This window comes from Cervus elaphus, chromosome 33, assembly GCF_910594005.1.
Source record: "Cervus elaphus chromosome 33, mCerEla1.1, whole genome shotgun sequence".
Classification (NCBI taxonomy): Eukaryota; Metazoa; Chordata; class Mammalia; order Artiodactyla; family Cervidae; genus Cervus; species Cervus elaphus.
Window position 1 is genome coordinate 68,254,087 of NC_057847.1, and position 23,720 is coordinate 68,277,806.

Sequence of the window (23,720 nt, forward strand, 5' to 3'; positions counted from 1 at the left end):
GCAAGCCTGTACTGAAAATCTCCTAATCTCCTTAGAAGCCCTGAATCTAATTGTTTCAATGGTCAATTCTATCAAATTTTAAAGAAGAAATATCAAAGAACCTTAAAGAAATTAAAGAAAATATGAATAAATGGAAAGATATACCATATTCAGGGGTGAGAAAACTTAATATTGTTAAGATTTTAGTGCTACCCAAAGGTATCTACAGAATCAAAGAAATCCCTATGCAAATTCCAGTAATAACTTTTTTGCAGAATAGAAAACCCCATTTTAAATTTCACATGGAGTCAAAGGGACTGTGCATAGCCAAAATGGTCCAAGAAAAGAACAAATTTTGAGGACCCAGATTTCCTGATTTCAAAGCTTACTATAAAGCTATGGTAGTCAAAACAGTGTGATATTGGCACCATGACAGACATACATTATAGCAATGGAATAAAATAGAGAATCCAGAAATAAACCTTAAAATATTGATCAAATGATTTTTGACAAGAGATATTCATTGGAGAAAGGACTTTTTAATTTTTTTTCTTTGACAAATGATGCTGGGCAAATTGCATATCACCACACAAAAATAGTGAAGTTGGACATTTACCTAAAACCATATACAAAAATTAACTCAAAATGGAACCATGACCTAAATTAAAAACTTAACTCTAAAAAATCTTAGAAGAAGACAGAGCAGAAAAGCTTCTCAACATTGCATTTTGCAATGCTTTATGTGTGTGCGCGTGCATGTGTGTGTGTGTGTAAGACACCAAAATCACAGATAAACAAAGGAAAAACAGAAAATTTGGGGCTCATGAAAAAAATGTTTACATCAAAAGACACAATCAATAGAGTAAAAGGCAGTCCACAGATTTGCAGAAAACATTTGAAAATCATGTATCTGATAAGGGATATCCAGAATGTTCAAAGAACTCCTAAAATTCAACCACAAAAACACCAAACAGTATGCCATATAACTTTTTATTTTTATTTTACTGACTGAATTTTAGTTGCCATTTTCTCCCCTTCATATTTCCAAGAAACATGATAAACACTTGACAAATGGTTGTTTGATTAACCATACATTGAAAAACTACATTTTTTTATTTTATCAGAATACTTTAATAAGGACACAAATAGTGATTGTTTTCTCTGTTATATCTGCATCTGCAAACACAGTCATCTACTAGCTTGTCGTATTTGTGCTTCTAGCTGTGCACCAGGGCAAATGTTATGAGGATGAAATGCAGGTGATTTGGGGCAGGATTTGCAGATGGGGCTCCTATCTGCTTAATGATGTGAAAAATGTCATAATAGGAAGAGGACAGGAAGGTTCATCTTTTTGAAGCAGAAACATAATTTTCAATGCAAGGAATCTCATGCTTTCTATAAGATCATGGGAGACAAAAAAGGTGATATAAAATGCTTATTTCATTTGTAAAATGTTCTCTCTGATTCTTTCACTTTAAACTTGGAGAAACAAAGCAAAGTGACAGTTAGCTCTTGTGTTTTGTCAGGCCTAGACCTTTAGCTCTTGTATAAAAGTTAGCAAGCAAGCTGCCATCTGTACAAACAGGTGGCTTGAATGATGTAGGGTATTAAAAACAAATCATTTTTGGAGGGATGACAAGGAATAGAAAATTTAAGAAGACCCAGAGTTCCTTTAATAAGATGTGTGAATCATTGATTGTGTTAGTGTTAGAAGATAAAGTGTGGAAATATTTGTTGAAGAAGTCTCTGCATAAGACACATTTTCCCGTTGTGATTCTGTCATCAATGTGCTCACCCCGAGGAGCCGATGTTACCCTTGTGCCTTCACAAGAGACGCAACTGAGGCCATCTTGGAAACTGTAGTAGGGAAGATGACTTAATGCCACAACATAACTAAGGTATTGCTCACCCTTGACTTAATTATGACTTCATAGTGATTTTCCTGGCTTCATAATGAGGTTCTTCAAACCTTTATGTTGTCAACTTTGCTCTCAGGAATACTTTTATATAAAAAAAATCTGTAAAAATTACTGATAAAGCAACTAAATACTCTCATAAATCTGTATGTCTAATGTTATATATTCAGTTTATTCATGATCTACTATGTGTATTAGTAGATGCATTAATAGAAGTAAGGATGAGAAGGTTCAAAGTAAAGAAGATGATGGATTACAGATCACAATCATAACACAAGCGAACCATTTTTGTTTCAAAGATGATGAAGAGTTTAGCTTTATTTTGAATAGTTGGAACAAATATCAGGTAAATAGCACATATATTTCTTTTTTATTCCTCCAGCAGTTTCATTTTTATAGCCAAAATAAATCTAAAAATGTATTTTTAAAACTTTTTTAGCATCTCAGTCTTCTCTTCTTTGGTCTTCTTTACCTTTCTTTTGATTTAGTTATTTTAATAAATCTATCAAGGTAAAATTCATATAGTATAAAGTTCACACCTTTAAAGTACACATTTCATTGTCTTTTAATATATTCATAGAATTATCCAACCATTGCCCCTATCTATTTCTAAAATATTTTCACTGCCCTTGGTACTCATTAGTACCTCTTCTCTTTTCCCTTTCATCCCTGGCAACCAGTAATCTACTTTCTATTTCTATGCATTTTCCTGTTCAGATATTTCTTGTACATTGAATTATACAACATGCGAGTCTTTTAGAAGAGCTTCTTTCAGGTAGTAGATTGTTTCCAAGCTTCATCCCTCTTGTAGCATGTATCATCGGCTCCCTTATTGACAATGTTCCATTGTATGAATATATCACGTTTTGTTTATCTATTCATTAATTTATCACATTGAGTTGTTTCTACTCATCATTAGCTTTAGACCTTAATATCCTTTTATAGCTTATATTATTCAGTGAGTAATTAACCCTTGTAACTTTTTTATTCTTGCATAGTCCTCATAGAATGTTTATGATAATTATATAAATGCACAAAGTTGAAAGATTTAGACATTAATTCAGTGAGACACATAAAATACCAACTATATATTCAGTTCTATTATAAGTAATGTGATAAATAAGAAAATATGAGTACTTCATTTTAGGAAGAGTATCTGTACTTTTTAATGATTAAGGCAATATCTGATAAGAATGGAATATAAGTCAAGTGGAGAATTTTTTTTAATGCTAGCTAAATCATCATAATCAGTATTGGTACCTCCATCATCAGCAAACTCAGGATCACTTATTGGGCACATACTCTCTACAAGATATTGTAATTTTTTGCATATATCATAGTATTTTATATTCAGACACCTATATGAGACTTTTCTTCCTTAGTTCAAATGACAAGAGTAAGTTGCACATAGCTAATATAACCACTCCAAAAATTAAATATTTGGGAAGTAAAAAAGTGAGTTTTTATCTCAAATCTCTAAACCATACTTCATAAATATATGCATATATGCATGCCTAGAATATATGTGTGTGTGTGTGTGTGTGTGTGTGTGTATAATGGTTGGTTTAGTCACTCAGTCGTGTCTGCCAGGGTCCTCTGTCCATGGGATTTCCCAGGCAAGAATACTGGAGTGGGTTGCCATTCCCTTCTCCAGGGGATCTTCCTGACCCAGGGATTAAACCCATGTCTCCTGCATTGCAGGTGGATTTCTTACCACTGAGCCATCAGGGAAACCCATATATATATAATATATACACATACTTTTATATATTTATATTAATTTTATAGCTGAAGAAGATTGTTGGAGTGGCAGACCTTGAACTTAGCCATGGTGTTTAACATTCACATTTGGTTAATCATGCTGAGTTGGGGTTGAGGTCAGTAGTTTGAGGAAAACAATTACAGTGATAAAAAGCATCCTTACCACCACAGTGGTGTTATACCACTAAATGATTGATTTTAAAGAGTATGTGTAGGTTTTATCCTTATTGGAAAGACTGATTTGTAATTCAGTCCATTCTTTGGCAAGTCTGAAGTCTCTTAACAACTCAACAAGAGACATAAGACGTTGATGGAGATTTGTGATTCTTCCAGGACATACATCTACATTTCCTCAGCAGTCTCAGATCAGGCTGCTGCCAACATGTTTTCTCCCCCTCTCAGCAGAACACCTCTCTGACTACACATCCTGGCAAACCCATTCAGTCCTCCTGGTCGGCTTCCCTAGTGGTCCACAACAATCTTGTGCTTTCAGGCAAGATCATTTTCCTCTAAGGCAAGTGTGACTCAGGAATATGGCAAGGCCCCAAATAAATTGGAAAATATTCTCAGATTAACAATTATTAAAAATATTTCCTTTAATGGACCCATTCTTCTGCAACCAAGTACCTGTTTTACACACACACACACACACACACACACAGAGTTATAATCAACAGTGCTGCACTTTCCTGCATGATAAAATGTCATCTTATGGTAAGTTTGCAGAGGCGTTGTTTTTGTTGTAAACAATACCCTTCATAAATAAAATGTTTACCTCAATTCATGTATACTGTATAGTAGATCTGTTGTCTATTTTACTGATCCAGACTTGACCCTTTCCTGGCATCCACAAAACAATTTCTCCTTTAAAAAAATAAATACACACCCAAACTTCAGCAGAAGTGAACATGAGATTTAGTCCTATGCTTGTTAGTACATCACACACCCTTAACACCCAGGGCAAGAATGTTTCCCTGGTCCAATGAGGACCAAAGGTATAATGAATCTCTTATTGAGAATCCTAGAAGAAAAATCTTAATTTTTCCTGTTGGGCTTGAAAGTGAGAGGCCGTAAGATTTTACTGATACTTGGATCATGAAGGGAAAGCCTGTTGGAATGAAGCCATCTGAAAAAGATGAAACAAAACTGTAGGATACTACCCATGCCTAGATGATATCATTTGAACCTCTGCAGCAATGGAAACCTTGAAGTCACAGACAATGCAATTGTTTTTGTTTTTGTTTTTTGAGTTAAATCCATTAGGGTTGGGGCCTCCAATACTTGAAACTGAAATAAGCCTCTACTTTTCTCCCAGTTCCTACGCTGATGTATAAAATGGTAACAATAACATATTTCTGTGTTCTTATTTGATGTCATCTTATAAGAATATAAATTTGTATAGGAACTGTTTATAGTTAGGTAAATTTCGCCTTTAGGCTTATTACAGAATATAATTAATTCCATTATACAAGTTGGACTCATCAGCATTTTTTGTTAATCAATTGAGTTTTTCTAATGAACTTCAATGCTATTAAAAAACAAACAAACTAAATATGCTTGAGAAGTTATTTCAAACAAACTTAAAAACCAGACTTATTGCCCATGGTTATTGCCTCTTCTGTAAACCTACCCATAGAATTAACAACAGTTTTCTTACATTAGTAAGCATCCTATATTCCCAGAGTCCGATTGTCTGTCAGCAAGTGAATTTTTAAGCAGTGTTCTAGTCACTTATTTCAGTGTTCAAAGTTGTTTCTGTTAAAAGCAATGTATTACTTCCATTTTACTCCACTAAATTAATTTCCTATTCAATTAAGTCTTATGGTTCAATTATATACTTCTTTAGTGCAGTGATCAATTTTAATCTCTAGAGATTTAACTGAAAATGCAGAAATTGATAAACGTATGTCATTATGCATTTGAAAAGCCACAGCATCTGTTGTTTAGATGTATTAATTAGTTCTACAACAAAAAAATTCATCAGTGCTATTTTGTGAAACTATGTTCAGGGCTAAAATATCTACATTTACTTTATTATATTTTTTAATGTTTTCATTTTTTCTTTTATTTCCAACTATCTTGCCCTAATTTATTTTTCTTTATATAATGTCCATTTGAACTGTAACTATTAAACATTTGAAACAGCCAGTGGAGAATTTTTAATGGTAAGGTATAATGCCTAATTTATAATTTTAAGAGAAGCAAAAGGGATGTAAGCCCTGACTTATGTTGAGATCTCAACTGCAAGTTTTGTAAGGAAACACATTAAAAGTTTCAAGTTATTTTTCCTTGGTATGTTATCATTATACAAATTTTCTGTAATGAGTAAATATTACTTTATAATCAGAAAAGCAGCAAACAGCTACTGCCTTTAACATATGTCTTTTTCTTTTGTTATCTTGAGGGTTTTAATAATAAACATGACTGGAAAAACATTTTCATAGGATGAAAATCTGCCTGAGATAAGCTGGCACTAGATAGGGAAAGGTAACAGATTCATCTGTGCATTCAACTGGAAGACCAGTTTTAAGATACTGCATCTTGATAAGAAGGACATAACCTTATCAAATATAGTAGAGAGTAAGCATGTTTGTCGGTGGAACAATGTCAGTTGTTAATGGAAATTGACTAAAGTACATGGACTGGTCACACAAGATCCAAGTAGTTAATATATACATATAGATATATACATGTAAATATAGAGAGATAGATACAGATATTTATATCTAAGTATAAATAGATATCTATCTATATCTAATCTATATGTATATATACAAATAGTGGATTTCAGAACTTTAAATGGCAGTCAGTGTTGTAAGATTAAAGCACAAATTGGATGTGTAGGGTTAATGTTCATTTTGAGTCTCTAATTTACAAGTTTGGTGTAAGATTATTTGATTTATTATTAAGTTAATTAAATGTCACTAGGCAATTTGAGACCATGTTATTAATGATGTTGAAATTAATATTAAAGTTAAAACCTTGAGAGAAAAGGAGGAGATGTTTAGAATTGAGGAAGGATAACTTGTAAAGCAGTAACTGAATTGTCTGAAATTTTTCTCCGCTTGTTAACTCACATTTGTATATACATGAAGCCTGTGGACCACAGACGAAGAGAGTTTATTAGTCATAGCAACAGACAAATCATCACAGGGCAATGTGTTGAGGGCCAGATGGTGCCTTCTCATACACTGAGGTGCCTTACAGGAATGGAACCCTGTTGTAAGAAGGCTTTTCTCTGGCATACAAATGGACATTTGGAGGCAGTGGTCAGCCCAGTTTATTCTTTCTAGCATAAGGAAAAATTGAGAGAAGCTTTATGCTCAGATGTTCTGTCATGTCTGACTCTTTGAGACCCTCTGGACTGTATCCTACCAGGTTCCTCTGTCCATGGGATTCTTCTGACAAGAATACTAATGTAGGGTGCTGTTTCTGCCTTCCGGGCATCTTTCCAGCCCAGGATTGACCCATGTCTCTGATGTCTGCTGCCTTGGTAGGTGGACTTTTTACCACTTGCAACACCACCAGCCCAGGGGCTGACTAAAACAAAAACAAAATTAGAGAAGAGAGGGGTGATTTAAGTGTTTTCACAGCCTGTTATTTTTATCTTTATATTTTGCAGTTTACATGTTACCTTAAAATAAGATCTATTGTTTGTATGTGTCATTGTAGTGTAGACTTCTAGACCTTTCAGATCCTAGCTGACATTTATATCCATTTCACATAAGATGCTTGGTGAAGGGAAGGCATGAGTCTGTCTTCTTTTTGCCTTCAGACTTCAGTAGATTGGACCACTCAAGCAGAGATATTTGAGTATATGAGTTTGACATTAAGAAAGCTTTGGCAAAGCCCTAGTGATTTTTGTAAACTTTAACTGAAGAAAGTTAAGAACCATTTACAAGTGGTATTCATTTGCTACTGCTGTGCAAACAGACCTTCTAATAGGAAGAGGTATTTGAAATTCTGGAGAGTAGTATTTAAGTTTTCTCTTAGGTGAATATTTTGCAAATAATCTAAAAAATGAAATGATCATATACAAAATGTTCTTTTCACATTTTAGCTACAGATCAAAATAACATCATTTAGTTGAGTGGCCATCAACTGTTCCATCTAGTCTGTAAAGGGCTCTTTATCACAGGAAGTGTCATTCATAGGATTGGCATTTCCATATGAATTAATGATGATTACTCAGAATTATGACAACATTTAAATTAAGATGGCCTTTATTCTGATTACCTTTTAGGAAAATAACATATATTTTTTACATCTGTCTTTATCCTGTTTACCAGGATACCAAAATTCAGATCCAATTTTAAGGTAAATATAGATGGAAAATTACCTCTCATGGCAGATTGGAAAACAAAAATTTTTTCAAGTGTATAGTTATTTGGGGATCCAAGAATAATTCTACTAGTGACATTGCAATGATCAGGAAGTAATCTAACGTTCCTAAATATGATAAGTAAAGGGAAAGATCTGTCCTTTGAATGACGCAAACAACACAGAAGTCATCAGATTTTTCTTTAAAGTTATCAGGAGTAAATGTTTTCAGTTTTGTGAGTCATATACTATGTGTTGCAGCTACTAAAATCTGCTATTGCAGGGCAAATACAGTTACAATATATAATGAATAATCATGTAAATGAGTAAGCATGACTGTGGGAAAAATTTGATGCCCCCAGATCTAGACCACATCAATTGCCAGAGTTTATCAAACACTGGTCTAGCATACAGAGGAAATATCTCCATCAGTATCTCTCTGTATAGTTTATATATAATTATTTCAAATATTTTATTTAACATCTTAATTAAATCAGTATCATAGGGCTTATACTGATTAATGTTGACTTCAGTTTAGTTGAGTTCAGTCGCTCAGTCGTGTATGACTCCTTCTGACCCCATGAACCACAGCACACCAGGCCTCCCTGTCAATCACCAACTCCCGGACACCACCCAAACCCATGTCCATTGAGTCAGTGATGCCATCCAACCATCTCATCCTCTGTTGTCCCCTTCTCCTCCTGCCCTCAATTTTTCCCAGCATCTGGGCCTTTTCAAATGAGTCAGCCCTTCGCATCAGGTAGCCAAAGTATTGGATCATGAACTCCTTACTGTCAAATTCAGACTTAAATAGAAGAAAGTAGGGAAAACCACTAGACCATTCAGGTATGACCTAAATCAAATCCCTTATGATTATACAGTGGAAGTGAGAAATAGATTTAAGGGACTAGATCTGATAGACAGAATGCCTGATGAACTATGGACAGAGGTTCGTGACATTGTATAAGAGACAGGAATCAAGACCATCCCCAAGAAAAACAAATGCAAAAAAGCAAAATGGCTGTCTGAGGAGGGCTTACAAATAGCTGTGCAAAGAAAAGAAGCGAAAAGCAAAGGAGAAAAGAAAAGGTATACATATTTGAATGTAGAGTTCCAAAAAGTAGCAAGGAGAGATAAGAAAGCCTTCTTCAGTGATCAATGCAAAGAAATAGAGGAAAACAATAGAATGGGAAAGACTAGAGATCTCTTTAAGAAAATTAGAAATACCAAGGGAACATTTCATGCAAAGGTGGGCACAATAAAGGACAGAAATTGTAGGGACCTAATAGAAGCAGAAGATATTAAGAAGAGGTGGCAAGAATACACAGAACTGTACAAAAAAGATCTTCACAACACAGATAATCACGATGGTGTGATCACTCACCTAGAGCCAGACATCCTGGAACGTGAAGTCAAGTGGGCCTTGGGAAGCATCATTACATACAAAGCTAGTAGAGGTGATGGAATTCCAGTTGACCTATTTCAAATGTTGAGTTAATCAGTATTAATTAGCTTATATATATTTTTAATGTGTGCTTCCTAAGTCACTTCATTTGTGTCCGCCTCTTTGTGACCCTGTTGACTGGAACCTGCCAGGCTCCTTTGTCCATGGGATTCTCCAGGCAAGCATACTGGAGTGAGTTGCCATGCCCTCCTCCAAGGATTTTCTTGACCCAGGGATTGAAATCATGTCCTTTACCTCTCCTGCATTGGCAGGTGGTTTCTTTACCACTAGCGCCACCTGGAAAGCCCATCCATTTTTAATATATGCATGCAAGGAGTCTAATACGACTGAGTTTACTGAGCATGGATGCACACATGCACACAGCATGTATGATATCCATTTGTAATACATAACTCAAATTAAATATCATTATGAATATTTTGAAGTAGGTTACCTACATTGAGATTTATAAGGATATGTCAAAGAAAAATGATTTTTGCCACTTGTTAAAATAGCAAGGAAGTTTCACTTAAGACTATTATAATAGAGGAGAGACTATTGCAATAGGGGGAAGAGACTTAAATCAACACTGTTAAGTGTTTGCTCTTAAGCAAAGACACCTGGGGACTTAGAGCCATGAAGCGGAGTGTGAGGCACAGTAGATGGAAAATTACTAAGATGACAAATCAAGGGTAATCTCTAAAGTGACTTAGCAGGATTCTTGCTAAAGGCCATCCAAGGTTAAGGTCTAGTAAGAAGAGGGGTCATAGAAGCCTAACTAAATTTTGGTCAAGAAAGAAATCTTTGTTGCCAGGCCAGCCGGAAGATTTCAGCGAGCAACACGACGCGTTCCTTTAGGCTAAGAAATAAAGACACAGAACAGATGGGGTCGAGAGGATCGCTGCAGTCAATGATGAGTCTTTATTTCTCAGGGTTACATATATACTAAACCAAGAAGAGAGGCATCCCAAAGAAAATTCTTCCCCATGTACATCATCTTTAAGATAACAATCACCAGAGCTCTCTCATGGCGCCACAGGCATACTACTTATCTTAAGGGCAGTCGTGCAAAGCTATCTATCTGCGTCTTGTGTGCGTTCAAGGCTCACTAATGTTCTGTTAGGAGTTAACTTGGATAGTAACTTCCAGAGAGGTGGTGGGACAGAGAGCTATGTCTGCGAACAGACCCTTGATAATCAATCAAGGCAGCTCCCAGAGTCAGCTCTTTCAAGCCACTCCCCGCATTTTGTCAATAGTGCTAAATGCTTTTCTAAATCCGATTATACACATGGACATCACCAGACTGTCAACACCGAAATCAGATTGATTATATTCTTTGCAGGCAAAGATGGAGAAGCTCTATACAGTCAGCAAAAACAAGACTGGGAGCTGAATGTGGCTCAGATCATGAACTCCTTATTGCCAAATTCAGACGTAAATTGAAGAAAGTGGGGAAAACCAATAAACTATTCAGATACAACCTAGATCAAATCCCTTATGACTATACAGTGGATGTGAGAAATAGATTTAAGGGACTACATCTGATAGACAGAGTGCCTGATGAACTATGGATGGAGGTTCATGATATTGTACAGGAGACAGGAATCAAGACCCTTCCCAAGAAAAAGAAATGCTAATAAGCAAAACGGCTGTCTGAGGAGGCCTTAGAAATAGCGGTGAAAAGAAGAGAAGCAAAAAGCAAAGGAGAAAAGGAATGATATACCCATTTGAATGCAGAGTTCCAAAGAATAGCAAGGAGAGATAAGAAAGCTTTCCTCATGGATCAGTGCAAAGAAATAGAGGAAAACAATAGAATGGGAAAGACTAGAGATCTCTTCAAGAAAATTAGAGATACCAAGGGAACATTTCATGCAAAGATGAGCTTAATAAAGGACAGAAATGGTAGGGACCTAACAGAAGCAGAAGATATTAAGAAGAGGTGGCAAGAATACACAGAACTGTACAAAAAAGATCTTCACAACACAGATAATCACAATGGTGTGATCACTAACACTCATCTAGAGCCAGACATCCTGGAATGTGAAGTCAAGTGGGCCTTAGGAAGCATCACTACAAATAAAGCTAGTGGAGGTGATGGAATTCCAGTTGAGCTATTTCAAATCCTCAAAGATGATGCTGTGAAAGTGCTGAACTCAATATGTCAGCAAATTTGGAAAACTCAGCAGTGGCCACAGGACTGGAAAAGATCAGTTTTCATTCCAATCCCAAAGAAAGGCAATCCCAAAGAATGCACAAACCACCGCACAATTGCCCTCATCTCACACGCTAGTAAAGTAATGCTCAAAATTCTCCAAGCCAGGCTTCAGCAATATATGAACAGTGAACTTCCAGATGTTTAAGCTGGTTTTAGAAAAGGCAGAGAAACCAGAGATCAAATTGCCAACATCCGCTGGATCATCAAAAAAGCAAGAGAGTTCCGGAAAAACATCTATTTCTGCTTTATTGACTATGCCAAAGCCTTTGACTGTGTGGGTCACAATAAACTGTGGAAAATTCTGAAAGAGATGGGAATATCAGACCACCTGACCTGCCTCTTGAGAAACCTGTATGCAGGTCAGGAAGCAACAGTTAGAACTGGACATGGGACATCAGACTGGATCCAAATAGGAAAAGGAGTACGTCAAGGCTGTATATTGTCATTCTGCTTATTTAATTTATATGCAGAGTACATCATGAGAAACGCTGGGCTGGAGGAAGCACAAGATGGAATCAAGATTGCCGGGAGAAATATCAATAACCTCAGGGATGCAGATGACACCACCATTATGGCAGAAAGTGAAGAAGAACTAAAGAGCCTCTTGATGAAAGTGAAAGAGGAGAGTGAAAAAAGTTGGCTTAAAGCTCAACATTCAGAAAACTGAGATCATGGTATCCAGTCCCGTCACTTCATGGAAAATAGATGGGGAAACAGTGGGAACAGTGGCTGACTTTATTTTTTGGGGGGCTCCAAAACCACTGCAGATGGTGATTGCAGCCATGAAATTAAAAGACATTTGCTCCTTGGAAAGTTATGACCAACCTAGACAGCATATTAAAAAGCAGAGACATTACTTTGCCAACAAAGGTCCAGCTAGTCAAGGCTATGGTTTTTCTAATCGTCATGTATGAATGTGAGAGTTGGACTATAAAGAAAGCTGAGCATTGTAGAATTGATGCTTTTGGAACTGTAGTGTTGGAGAAGACTCTTGAGAGTCCCTTGGACTGCAAGGAGATCCAACCAGTCCATCCTAAAGCAGATCAGTCCTGGGTGTTCATTGAAAGGATTGATGTTGATACTGAAAGTCCAATTCTTTGGCCCCCTAATGCGAAGAGCTGACTCATTTGAAAAGACCCTGATGCTGGGAAAGATTGATGACGGGAGGAGAAGGGGATGACAGAGGATGAGGTGGTTGAATGGCATCAGTGACTCAATGGACATGGATTTGGGTGGACTCCGGGTGTTGGTGATGGGCAGGGAGGCCTGGGTGCTGCAGTTCATGGGGTCACAAAGAGTTGGACACGACTGAGTGACTAAACTGATAAATGGAAAAATAAATTGAGATATATTAAAAAGAATCTTTTTTTTTTAAGAATCTTGTAGTAGAGGAAAAAATTCATTAAGATCCTTTAATGGGATGGATGGCATATTACTCTACTCTACAGAAATTATAAACTGGTGAATACTAGTTCTCCCAAATTACCACCAAAATAACCTGATAAACATGAAGACACAGAGATGAGTTTGTTGCTTACTTGATAAAGAAGATCACTTTCTTGCCCACTTGAGAGTGGGCAGCATATTCTCTTAAGGGAATGGCACAGGAGAGGTGTTTTTATGTTTTGGTGGGATGTGGTTTTACAGGTCTTTCAATAAGTAGTATTGATTAGGACTGGTTGAAATTTTGTGTTGAAAATTTTGGAGACTAATGAATTTTAGAAGGTGAGGGCTTGGGAGAAGATCTTGAATATTAAACAGTCATTTGGTTGAATTATGTATTGTTCTGAAAAAGGAATGTTTACTTTAGTGAGCATTAGTTGAGTAGTCTATTTTTCAAATAAATGGGTTTTCAGAAAGTTCCTTAAAAAATAAAATGATGAGGGTATTTGTAACCTCATCTTTCTGGCAAGAATGTTCTGAAATATTAAAGCCATATTAATGCAGACACTTGAAGAGTAGATTTCATGTTAATGTACACTGTGGAATATGTGTGTGTGCATAGTTTCACCTCTGAAAGGAACAAGAGATAGAGTGTTTTGGAATTCATAAAGTAACTGAAAACCCAAAATGAACACATTGAAATTGAATAAAAATAGACAGTAAAATATTTGAAAGAAATTATATGATTAAATATTAAATGATTCATATAGGAGCGCAGAAAAGAGACATACAGAGTGAAGACGTTAGAAGTGCTGAGCACCCAACAATGCTTTGGGAGAGATGAAAATTCTGGACAGGACTTGGTCTTTGGATACTGGATATCATAAGCAAAATAGAGTGGGAGTGTAGAAAGACTTGTGAACAACTGTCAACATTAGATGATCAGGGCTTTTTTAAGAAATAGAGATCAGGAGATAATAAATAGGGAAATATATGTTGAAGCCACCCAGTGAGTAACCTGAGTGCAGTGATTATTTTCCTAGCATATGAGAGAATTCCAAGTGTTCTTCAGGATGTTATACTATGTTATGGGAATAAACTACAGGCCTAAAGAACACTGAAAAGCTGAAACAATCCTCCAAGTGAGAGGTCTTAAGGCACAATATTAATATAGGAGTTGGAGAGAAAGAGACGATGTAATGAACTTATGTGTATATATATATATGCATATACACATGTATACATATATATATATATACATATATATATGTCTGCTATGTTTTATGTATCTGCAAGACATGTATGTCATCTAGCATAGATTTGGAAATATAAAGCCAACATACAGAAGAGGTCCCGGCTCAAAAGTTTAAAAAATCAATTTGGAAGTTTTGAGGTTTCCCAAGCAGCTCAGTGGTCAAGAATCTGCTTGTCCATTCAGGGGCTATAGGAGACACGATCCCTGGGTCCAGAAGATCCCTGGAGGAGGAAGCGGCAACCCACTGTAGTATTCTTGCCTGGGAAATCTCAGGGACAGAGGAGCCTGGCCTGCTATGGGGTTACAAAGAATGGGATGAGACTTAGTGACTGAGCACACACAAGTGGAAATGACCACTCAGAGAATAGCAATTGGGAAAAAAAAAGAGCTCAGAGTTGAGCTTTGCAGGTTTTGTTTGTTTAGACAACAATTGTTATAGTAGAATGTACAGACATTTTTGAAGGATTTTGAAGGATTCCAGGCCAAGATAATGGTTCAAAAGCAAAAGATTTCAGAATCCTTCTGCTCACTTTACGTGTCACACAATGCAAAGTAGAGTAAGGTGGGGATGAAGCATGGGGGAAAAGCTCCTTGGATTTGGTTATCCCAGGTCAGTGTTGATGTTGCAAGCTTGTTGTTTGAGGGGAATGAGGACTGAAACTGGGCTTCAGAGAGATACGGAGAATTACATGTATGGTGGACACACAGGATAAGTCTGAAACCCCTTGTCCAAAAGGTTTATTGAGGCTTATTTTGAAAGGACAAAAGCCTGGAAAAGAGCAAAGAGCTGAATGATAGTGATTATTATTATTAATTTCTAATATAGAGAAGAAATATATACACCATGAAAAATACAAGTAACTGGCAAGAAGTAAATATTTAAGAAATATCAGAAATTAAAGATATTTAAAGGCATGTAGTATATTCAATGTGGTTAAAAAACAGCTTTTATTTTTTTGCTTTTCGAAAAAGAGCGTCTCTTTCCAGAAGTCTGGGGAAAGAGAAGAATGTATATGGAATGATATTTTGAGGTAGACAAGAAGGACAGTAAGCCATTTCTGATGGCCTCAATGTTCACAGGTGAATATATGCAGCCAGGGGTCTTTAAAAAAGTGAGGGAAAAAAAAAGGTGAGGAAAATTTCTACAGATATGGGCAGTGTTTTAGGAGAGATGGTTTAAGGCCTATTGTGTTTCAGTTATGATTAATTCAATAGTCAAGATTTGCTATTGATATCATTATTTAAATGATTAAATCTTAATGTGATATTTAACATATTCTTCCTGAATTTATTTGAACATTTTCAGTGATTGTTATTTCATTATTTTGTTTTACTGTTCTTTTTACTAATTTTTTCAATTTGATTGAGTGTGAGTTACAAAAAAAGACATTATAGAATTTTTCTTTGAGATATGTTAAAAAATAGATTTTTAGGATAAAAATCATATTTGGATTAAAATGTTTCAAGCAATCAGTTTGTCAAGATTTTTTCCACTTTTTGAAAATTCTCTCCACAGATGGATGATGGTTGATAGATTTAATTTTGAAACATTAAAAGCAAATTATCATGTTAAAGTTAAATGCATAATTATCAATAATAACATTAAAAAATAAGGTGGTTTTAAATAGACATTTAGGGAAAGTGAATTTTGTCAACTGTCAACACCCAGAATAACCTGTTATGCAAAGCTGAGTTTATTACCTATTTTAGTCAGGGAGGGCAACATTTTGACTGTCTTAGAATGTCCAGAAGGAAGGATTGGTAGGGTGGGATGGGATAGGGGTTATGTGTAGGGCTGGAAATCTAGAAGTGAATTGTTAAGACAGCTCTTCCAGTGTGAAGGTCTGGTTGAAGAGGTGTGCATTTCATGATGTAACGGCCTAGGTAGGTTGACACTAAGAGACAAATATCTTGACGTGAATCTTAAGTAAACAGTTACTAATAAGAATTGTGGTTGTTGCTCAGTCACTAAGTCGTGTCAGACTCTGTGGCCCCATGGACTGCAACAGGCCAGGCCCCTTTATCTCTCACTATCTCCCAGAGTTTGCCCAAGTTCATGTCCATTGAATCTGTGATGCCATCCAACCATCTCATCCTCTGTTGCTCTCTTCTCTTTCTGCCTTCAATCTTTCCTGGTATCAGGGTCTGAATTAACAGGTGATAATTTGCTCAGATTTGGGAGCTTATGGCTCAGATAAATTACTTTTAAGGAAGTTTCTGAAACAAAATTAGCTTTTATACTAATTTGCAGCCTTATCTTCATGGGCAACAACTTGCAAGCACTAAAAATAAAATCTTATGGTTGGAGATCCTGACAGTCTGGGTGAATGCCGAGGCCTCAGTTCTCAATTTCAATGGCAATTTGAGAACTGAACTATAATATGAACTGCATTATACCTGCTCTGTGTGGACTAGGTATAAAATAAAAGCTTGCCTTTACCTGAAAGAACTTAAACTTAGGATATGGTACTGTTTTTTCCTTTTGCTACAAATTATAGAAAAAGGAATTGGACAGAATGACAAGAATTTGAGGGTGGGTCACACTAAAAACGCATTCATATAGCTCAGGATGAAGAAACTAGACAGTGATTCTATCTTGTCACATCTTTTCATTTAAAAAAAAAAAAAGCCTGACTGAATTGAATGTGTGTTCAGGATAATTGACTCTTAACTTTCAATGAGCTGAAAAGGAAGAAAGATTATTTAATCAAAGTACTGTATAGACATGTCTAATACAGTGTTTTAAGAATTTTTCAAGTACACCCACCTTGATCTTCTTGTGTTAAGCACTTTACTCATTGATCTGATTCACTCATATTTCATTAGTTAACATTAAAGAAAATATGAGGTGACAGTTGTAAAATATATTTCCAGAAAGTAATTTATTAATACAATAATAGGAGTTTCAAAACTGGGACATTCCACTAGTCATTATAAATCAAATAGTAAAGTATCATAAATATGACACCCAGAAGATCAGATTTTAAAGACCAGAAAAAAATTAAAGAGAAGTAATAAAGGCAGATGTTAGATGCTTTTACAATAATTCATGCAGAAATCTGTATCAAAGGTTAACCTAGAGAGTTACAGTTGAATTTTAAAAAAGAAAGGTTTCTCCCACTAACGCAACACTGAAATTCCAATAGTAAAATTTGCAGGAGTGCAGATTCAAAGGGATTTATAAACACAAATCTCTACAGATGTTTTTCAAGTCTAAATAATTATCCAATGAAATTTACTTTAAAAATATTAAGTGCAGTCTTTATCTTCTCAAACAAGCTCCATTTACTTCTATTCCGATTCTAGGGGAAATATTATAAAAATGAATGTTCTTCCCCCACCCCAATATAATCCATCACCTACTGACGGTTTCCTCTTACTATGAAAGACAGTAATGACATGTGTTACTCTGTCTCTTCCATTGAAGAAGAATCACTGTTCATGCTCTCTGGACTTTTATTTCTCCATAAGTCCACAGACCTCATCCCTATTTAGAGGTCTGTGCTGTGCTGATTGCCTACATTTTTGTGTTTCCTACATTAATCTACAAGGTACAGTGGAAGGGGGAAATCCTCTTTCTTTTAATTTATTGTGAAAATATTTTAAGGATATTTGTTAAGGAATTCTATTTATGCTTACCTATGATGGTATATTCATAATTCACCAGAAGAAATGATTCAGAATTGAGAATATGAAGAAAAATAACAGAGGTGTTCGTTGAGGTTGGACTATTGATTCAAGCAAGCATTAATTGAGAGCTACAAGACAGGAGACCAGAGTCGGCTGGCAAGACCAAATGAGTAGCACAGGAGACCGGTGTTGCTGTTGAGCCTGTGATCATAACTGTGAGCTACAAAGGAAACGGAAGAGAGGGAAAGAATATAAATATAAATAAATACTTATGTGTGTAAAACCTGTTATTTGTTTTACATCACTAGAAAGGTCAGCAAGTAAAATTCATAATGAAAAGGACCTAAAATTTTTGTAGGCGATGAAATTCAGGTGATAGAAGACCTTATTTTAAAGATCTCATAGATTTATCTTTCAGTACACCTAAGTACAATTCAGATGGTAACTTGGAAATCATTGTCTCCTCTTCTTTATTAAAACACTTTGTCTTTTTTTTCCCATGTCTTTCCATGTCTTTCCCTGTCTTTCCATGTCTTTCCCTTTCTGTGTCTTTCCAACATGTCCCTGTCCCCATCTGATTGAAGTCAAGAAGAATCATTGACCTCTGTGTCATCCTTGACTCTAGTAGGAAAGTCATATTGGGCTCTTGATCTTCTGAATGAAATGCTGAAGAAAAACAAACTTTATTTTTGCTAGTATTAATTGCTTCTCATCATAACTCCTAGGTGTTACTATTTATAATATTGAAATAACTAGAGAACAGTCAGAAAACCTTGCTCTGTCAAAATGTCAGGCATTTTGCACATAATCTTGACAATCCAACATGTAGTATTTATTTACCACCAGTATGTGGATGATGACCATTGGATTATATAAGTTATATCTAACTTATATAACTTCACTTACTGTGAATCGTAGGTCCAATCCCTCTCAATATTGCCTGTTTTTCCAATGTGCATAGGGTTAGGGAAGTGTAATATCATGGAGCAGGTTAGAACTGGGTAAAACTGAAAAGGAGGTTATGCTTATACAAAAAAAAAGACACTCAAGACTACTTTTATTTGGGTATCTTTCCTTTTATCTAATTACATATGTATTTCTATATTATATATATTATTATATCTTTTATTTGGATATAGATATCTTTCTTTTCTTAACTTCTGAGTACTCTTTCTGGCAATTTTTCTCAAGTTGATATTTTCAGGTGTAGAGTTCTTAAAATGATTTAATTTCCTGGTTAATGTGGCTGAATTAAACTCAAAAATATATAAAATTAGCAGTTCTCCAAACTAAATGCAGTTATTTAAATTGAGGATATCATTCTCTTTAAAGTTGACAAAGTAGATACAATGGTTGGCATTGTACCAGTCTCAGAGATTTTGACCTTTGATCACACAACCCAGGCAAAATATCAGAGGCACAATTCTAAACCCAAGGGAAAAAGAGGTTGACTAGAAATTGAGTGGGGGCAGTACTGGATACATGAAAAAGTTTGCATGAAAGTGGTTCATAATGACAGTCTCAGAAATGTGTCTAGTTATGTTTCAGGAGCAGCCTTGTTAAAAGTTTAACTACATCACTAATCGGTAACAGCTTCAGAAATGTGAGGTTGCTTCTCTTTGTCTCTTCTTTCTAAGCTCAGAATGGGCAGCAGGTTGCCCATATTTTAATTATTTTTCATTTGTTGAACCAAGAATCTCAGTGACCCTCTGTCTAACCCTGTTTTCTTTGCACAATAGGCCATAGGCTAGACAGGCTTCCTGATCACTGAAGAGGATTGATATGAGCCAAGTGTAGAGATCTGCTCAGGTCATTAAAGGCTAACAGCCATTGTTCCAATGAGCCTGTTTATTATGCACATTATCTCCTCTGCGGCCATTGTATTACCTAGTCAACGTGTTTGTCAATTGTTCATATCTTTGTTGTTGCAGATACAGATGTGGTGTATAAAAGCGAGAATGGACATGTCATTAAACTGAATATAGAAACAAATACTACCACATTATTATTGGAAAACACTACTTTTGTAAGTAATGAATAATTAATTACTTTAATCATTTCAGTGTTGTTTCGAATGCCCTCAGAATATACATAATGGTCTATTGTTTTAGCTTCAGTACTTGCAAAACTTTTCAGGTGACAAGTTAGGGCTAGTATATTATGTAGAATCAGGAGATCTATTGATCGGAAACACCCATGTGATCATCTGCTTTGCTTCCTCACCATTGATCCTTTCTAGTAAATGAATAAATATTTCTAAGAATATTATTTTTTGAATGAATATTTATTCCAGTGTTTTCTATGTCAGTTTAAACAGAAAAAGGCCAAGTTTTTTAAAAAAGTTAATATAACCAAGATCATCATAACTTTTTCTCTCCCTTTACTTATTCTTCCTGACTTGCTTTTGTGATTTTCCAAATCAAGTAGAAGACAGGCTTTGTAAAACTGGTCTTTTGTTGAGGTTGATGTGTTTTACCTCTATAATTTTGCATTCTGTCAATATCATTCCTCTTCTCCTGAATCATTGTTTGGCCTAGCAATTACCAAATAACTAAACGTATTTTGTTCTTATAAATGTATATGAACTTTGGGGTAAATTAAGACCTCTCATGCTTAGATTGGCATGGAAACCCACCCCAGTATTCTTACCTGAAGAATCCCCATGGACAGAGGAGCCTGGCAGGCTATAGTCCATGGGGTTGCAAAGAGTCAGACATAACATGACTAAGTGACTAAGCACACAGTCTTAAGGTTAGATTTAGCTGTGATTACCTAATGAGTAAGTGATAGTTAATTAACAGTTTCAAATTCAAAATCTAGCTATCAAGCACCACTGAAAAATAGTATACAGTTACTTGCTTACTGTTTTAGATAACCAAAGGTTCAATGTATTTCCTATTAGATGTGTTAATATGGTATAAACATAGTACAAGGCCTCAGAAGACCTTCTGTACAAGTTAAAGGAATAAGCAAATTATCACATACTTTTTGTATTTATTCCTGCTGGTACATTTGCAATAAACATTTGTTCTTCATGTTTATGACAGAGTGGCCAGGTGGAAGAGATGAACTAAAAATTTTGTTGTTTGGTGTTTTTATTTAATAAGAGAAAAGTGGTTGTTGAAATCATGGAGTGATTACATATGTATATATCTGTTAGACTAAATTAAACCAAACAGCTCATGTACTTTAGCAATTAGGTTATTAACTAAATAACAATGGCATTTCTGTTTTTAAATGAATCAGTTATTTCACAGACATTAGAAGAACAGGTACTCTGAATGCAATGTGTAATAGTATTAATACTTGTGGAATGCCAAGGAAATATGAAGCATATTGCTTACTTTCTAAAATATGGATTTCCTTGAGGGAGATAATGCTAACCTTCCTGAAAAAGCTTAATAAACCGCATAGAACAGTATCTATTATTTATTTTTCCATTTTTAATTAAGTAATATATTTATTTATTATTTTTGGCTCTGCTGGGTCCTTGCTGCTGCTCACAGGCTTTCTCTAGTTGCAGCGAGCAGAGGCTACTGTCCGTTGTAGGGTATGAGCTTCTCATTGTGGCGGCTTCTCTTCTAGCAGAGCATGGGCTCCAGGGCACGGGGCTTTAGTAGTACCAGCACTCAGGCTCCAGCGCCTGGCCTTAGTGGTTGTGGTTGATACTTGAACTTAGTTTCTCTGTGGCCTGTGGGATCTTCCCAAATGTGGGCTCAAATCCATGTCCCCTGCATTAGCAGGTGGATTCTTAACCACTGGACCACCAGGGAAGTCTCTATTATTTCTTATTTGGGTGGTCCTCTGGGATATTAGAGAAGAGGCTAAGGAATCATTGAGAGATGTTTTAATCAATGGGAAAGAAGGCATCCATAGGAGATAGGCCAGGCAGTAGAAAGCAGAAATTGGTAATGATGCTGCTAATGATTTGCTGATTAAAGTCAATGCAAGTTAATTTCAATAAGACTAGTTTGGAAAACAAAATTAAATGCATTTTGTATTTTATTTCCTTTATTATAAAGTAATATTTTTGATGTGGATGGGTATAGGCCTTTAGTGGTCAAGCATTTAAGTTAAGAATAGACTCTTAATACCTGAATATCTGGTGTGTGACTGTCCCATATTGGTCATCCCCGTACACAGGTTAATGAGGTCTTCTAGGTAGGAAGGTAGGTGGTTTAGTCACTCATTCATGTCCGACTCTTGCAACCCCATAGACTGTAGCCCAGCAGGCTCCTTTGTCCATGGGATTTCCCAGGTAAGAATACTGACGTGGGTTGCCATTTCCTTCTCCAAACAAGGTCTTCTACTGGTTGCTAAATATCTTTTTACCCCCAGCATTTATTCCTTGCTTTATGAGTCTCTTTCGTTCATCAAAAAAGAAACAAAACAAACATTTTTGGTTATTGTTCCCTTTTGCTGTTGGTACTTCATACCAATCCCATCTCATTGTGGTTTTCTCCATGTGCTGATTAATCACATTTTATCTTTATGCTTGTATGTTTAATCTTTTAAAAATCCTTTTGAGGTCTTTTTCTACTCTTCTCTATGTTGGTTATGACTTTTAATTACCACTAAGTAATATTTAACAAATATCTGAATTTACTGATCTTCTAAGATTCATAGGATCCCTAAAGACATTTATCTCACAGCACAGATAATTAAGCAATTTATAAGTCCTGGAGGTGTCAGAATTCAACAGAGGGTGAGGATAAAGATTGGAATGTGGCTTACATTTGCAACTAGTTAACTTAGATCTGCAAACAAAAAGTACAAATTACCAAGATTCCAGATAAATTCAAAGGTACTTATTTAATCATTTCCTCCTCCTAACTCCAAGATAGCATTATTAAAAACACTTGTGTTTTAAAGTGCATACCAGGCTAAGTTCTAGATATATTTTCTCTCTCAGGCTATTCTCTTGGGAAAAAAATCTATCAGAGCATAAAAATTTTATTCATACTGCAGTTTCTTATTTTTTCATTGAATGATTTAGTGATACTTTAATTATAATATAATTAATTGGATTAGATCTCTATAAAAATCTTTGTAATAAAAGTATACCAAAGCAATTGAAAAAAATTACTTAAAATGTGAAATCAGTATAGCCTTTTGTTTAATAAGATATATTTTTCAAAAATGTGACTGTTAGTTATTTTAAAAATTAAGATAACACCATATTGTAGTTCCCTTATATATATTTTAAACATGAATATGATTATCTGTGCAATCATATAAAGCAGACACTATGATTAACAATAATATTGACCGTGACTGTCAAAATAAAACAAAAGCAAATAATTTTCATGAAATAATTGTCTTAAGGCATTCTTTTGTTTTGAAGATAGGTGGATTTGTAATGAAGGAAGAAATTAAAGGGTATATAGCTTTTTGAAAAGGAGTTATGTGAAAGAAGTGATTTAGCCCCCAAACTGCTCTTAATCATTTCTAAGTGTTTGGAAATGTTATCTCATAAACCCAGAACTATTTCAAACAATGCTAATTCACAATGTCATAATTATGAAAATGTTTCATACTTATGAAAGCTGTATTCTATTGTTAATAATGTGAATATTGCCAGTGGTCTTGGCAGAAAACACCAGTATTCATAAATAGTTCTATCAAGTTTTTGTTTGACATTAGAAAGAAATTGGAAACATGATTCCAAACCATATGCTTAAACATTATTAAGATTTATTTTTTCAAAGACAGAGCTTATGTACTAATATTAGAAGAGACACAAAATATCTGTAAGATATCTATAAGCTTTTAAAAATATGCTATTAAAATAGCCTAAAGCAGAGAGGGGACATTCAT

General features: G+C 35.3%; 1 protein-coding gene across 2 annotated transcripts in view; it reads left to right on the forward strand.

Annotated features, from left to right (window-relative positions):
- Positions 1–23,720, forward strand: part of DPP10 (dipeptidyl peptidase like 10) — a 717,819-nt gene that overhangs the window by 340,772 nt on the left and 353,327 nt on the right. For both annotated transcript variants that reach the window (XM_043894623.1, XM_043894622.1), the window contains one exon: positions 19,835–19,929. In XM_043894623.1, the coding sequence (XP_043750558.1) occupies positions 19,835–19,929 (95 nt within the window). The remainder of the gene's footprint in view (positions 1–19,834; positions 19,930–23,720) is intronic.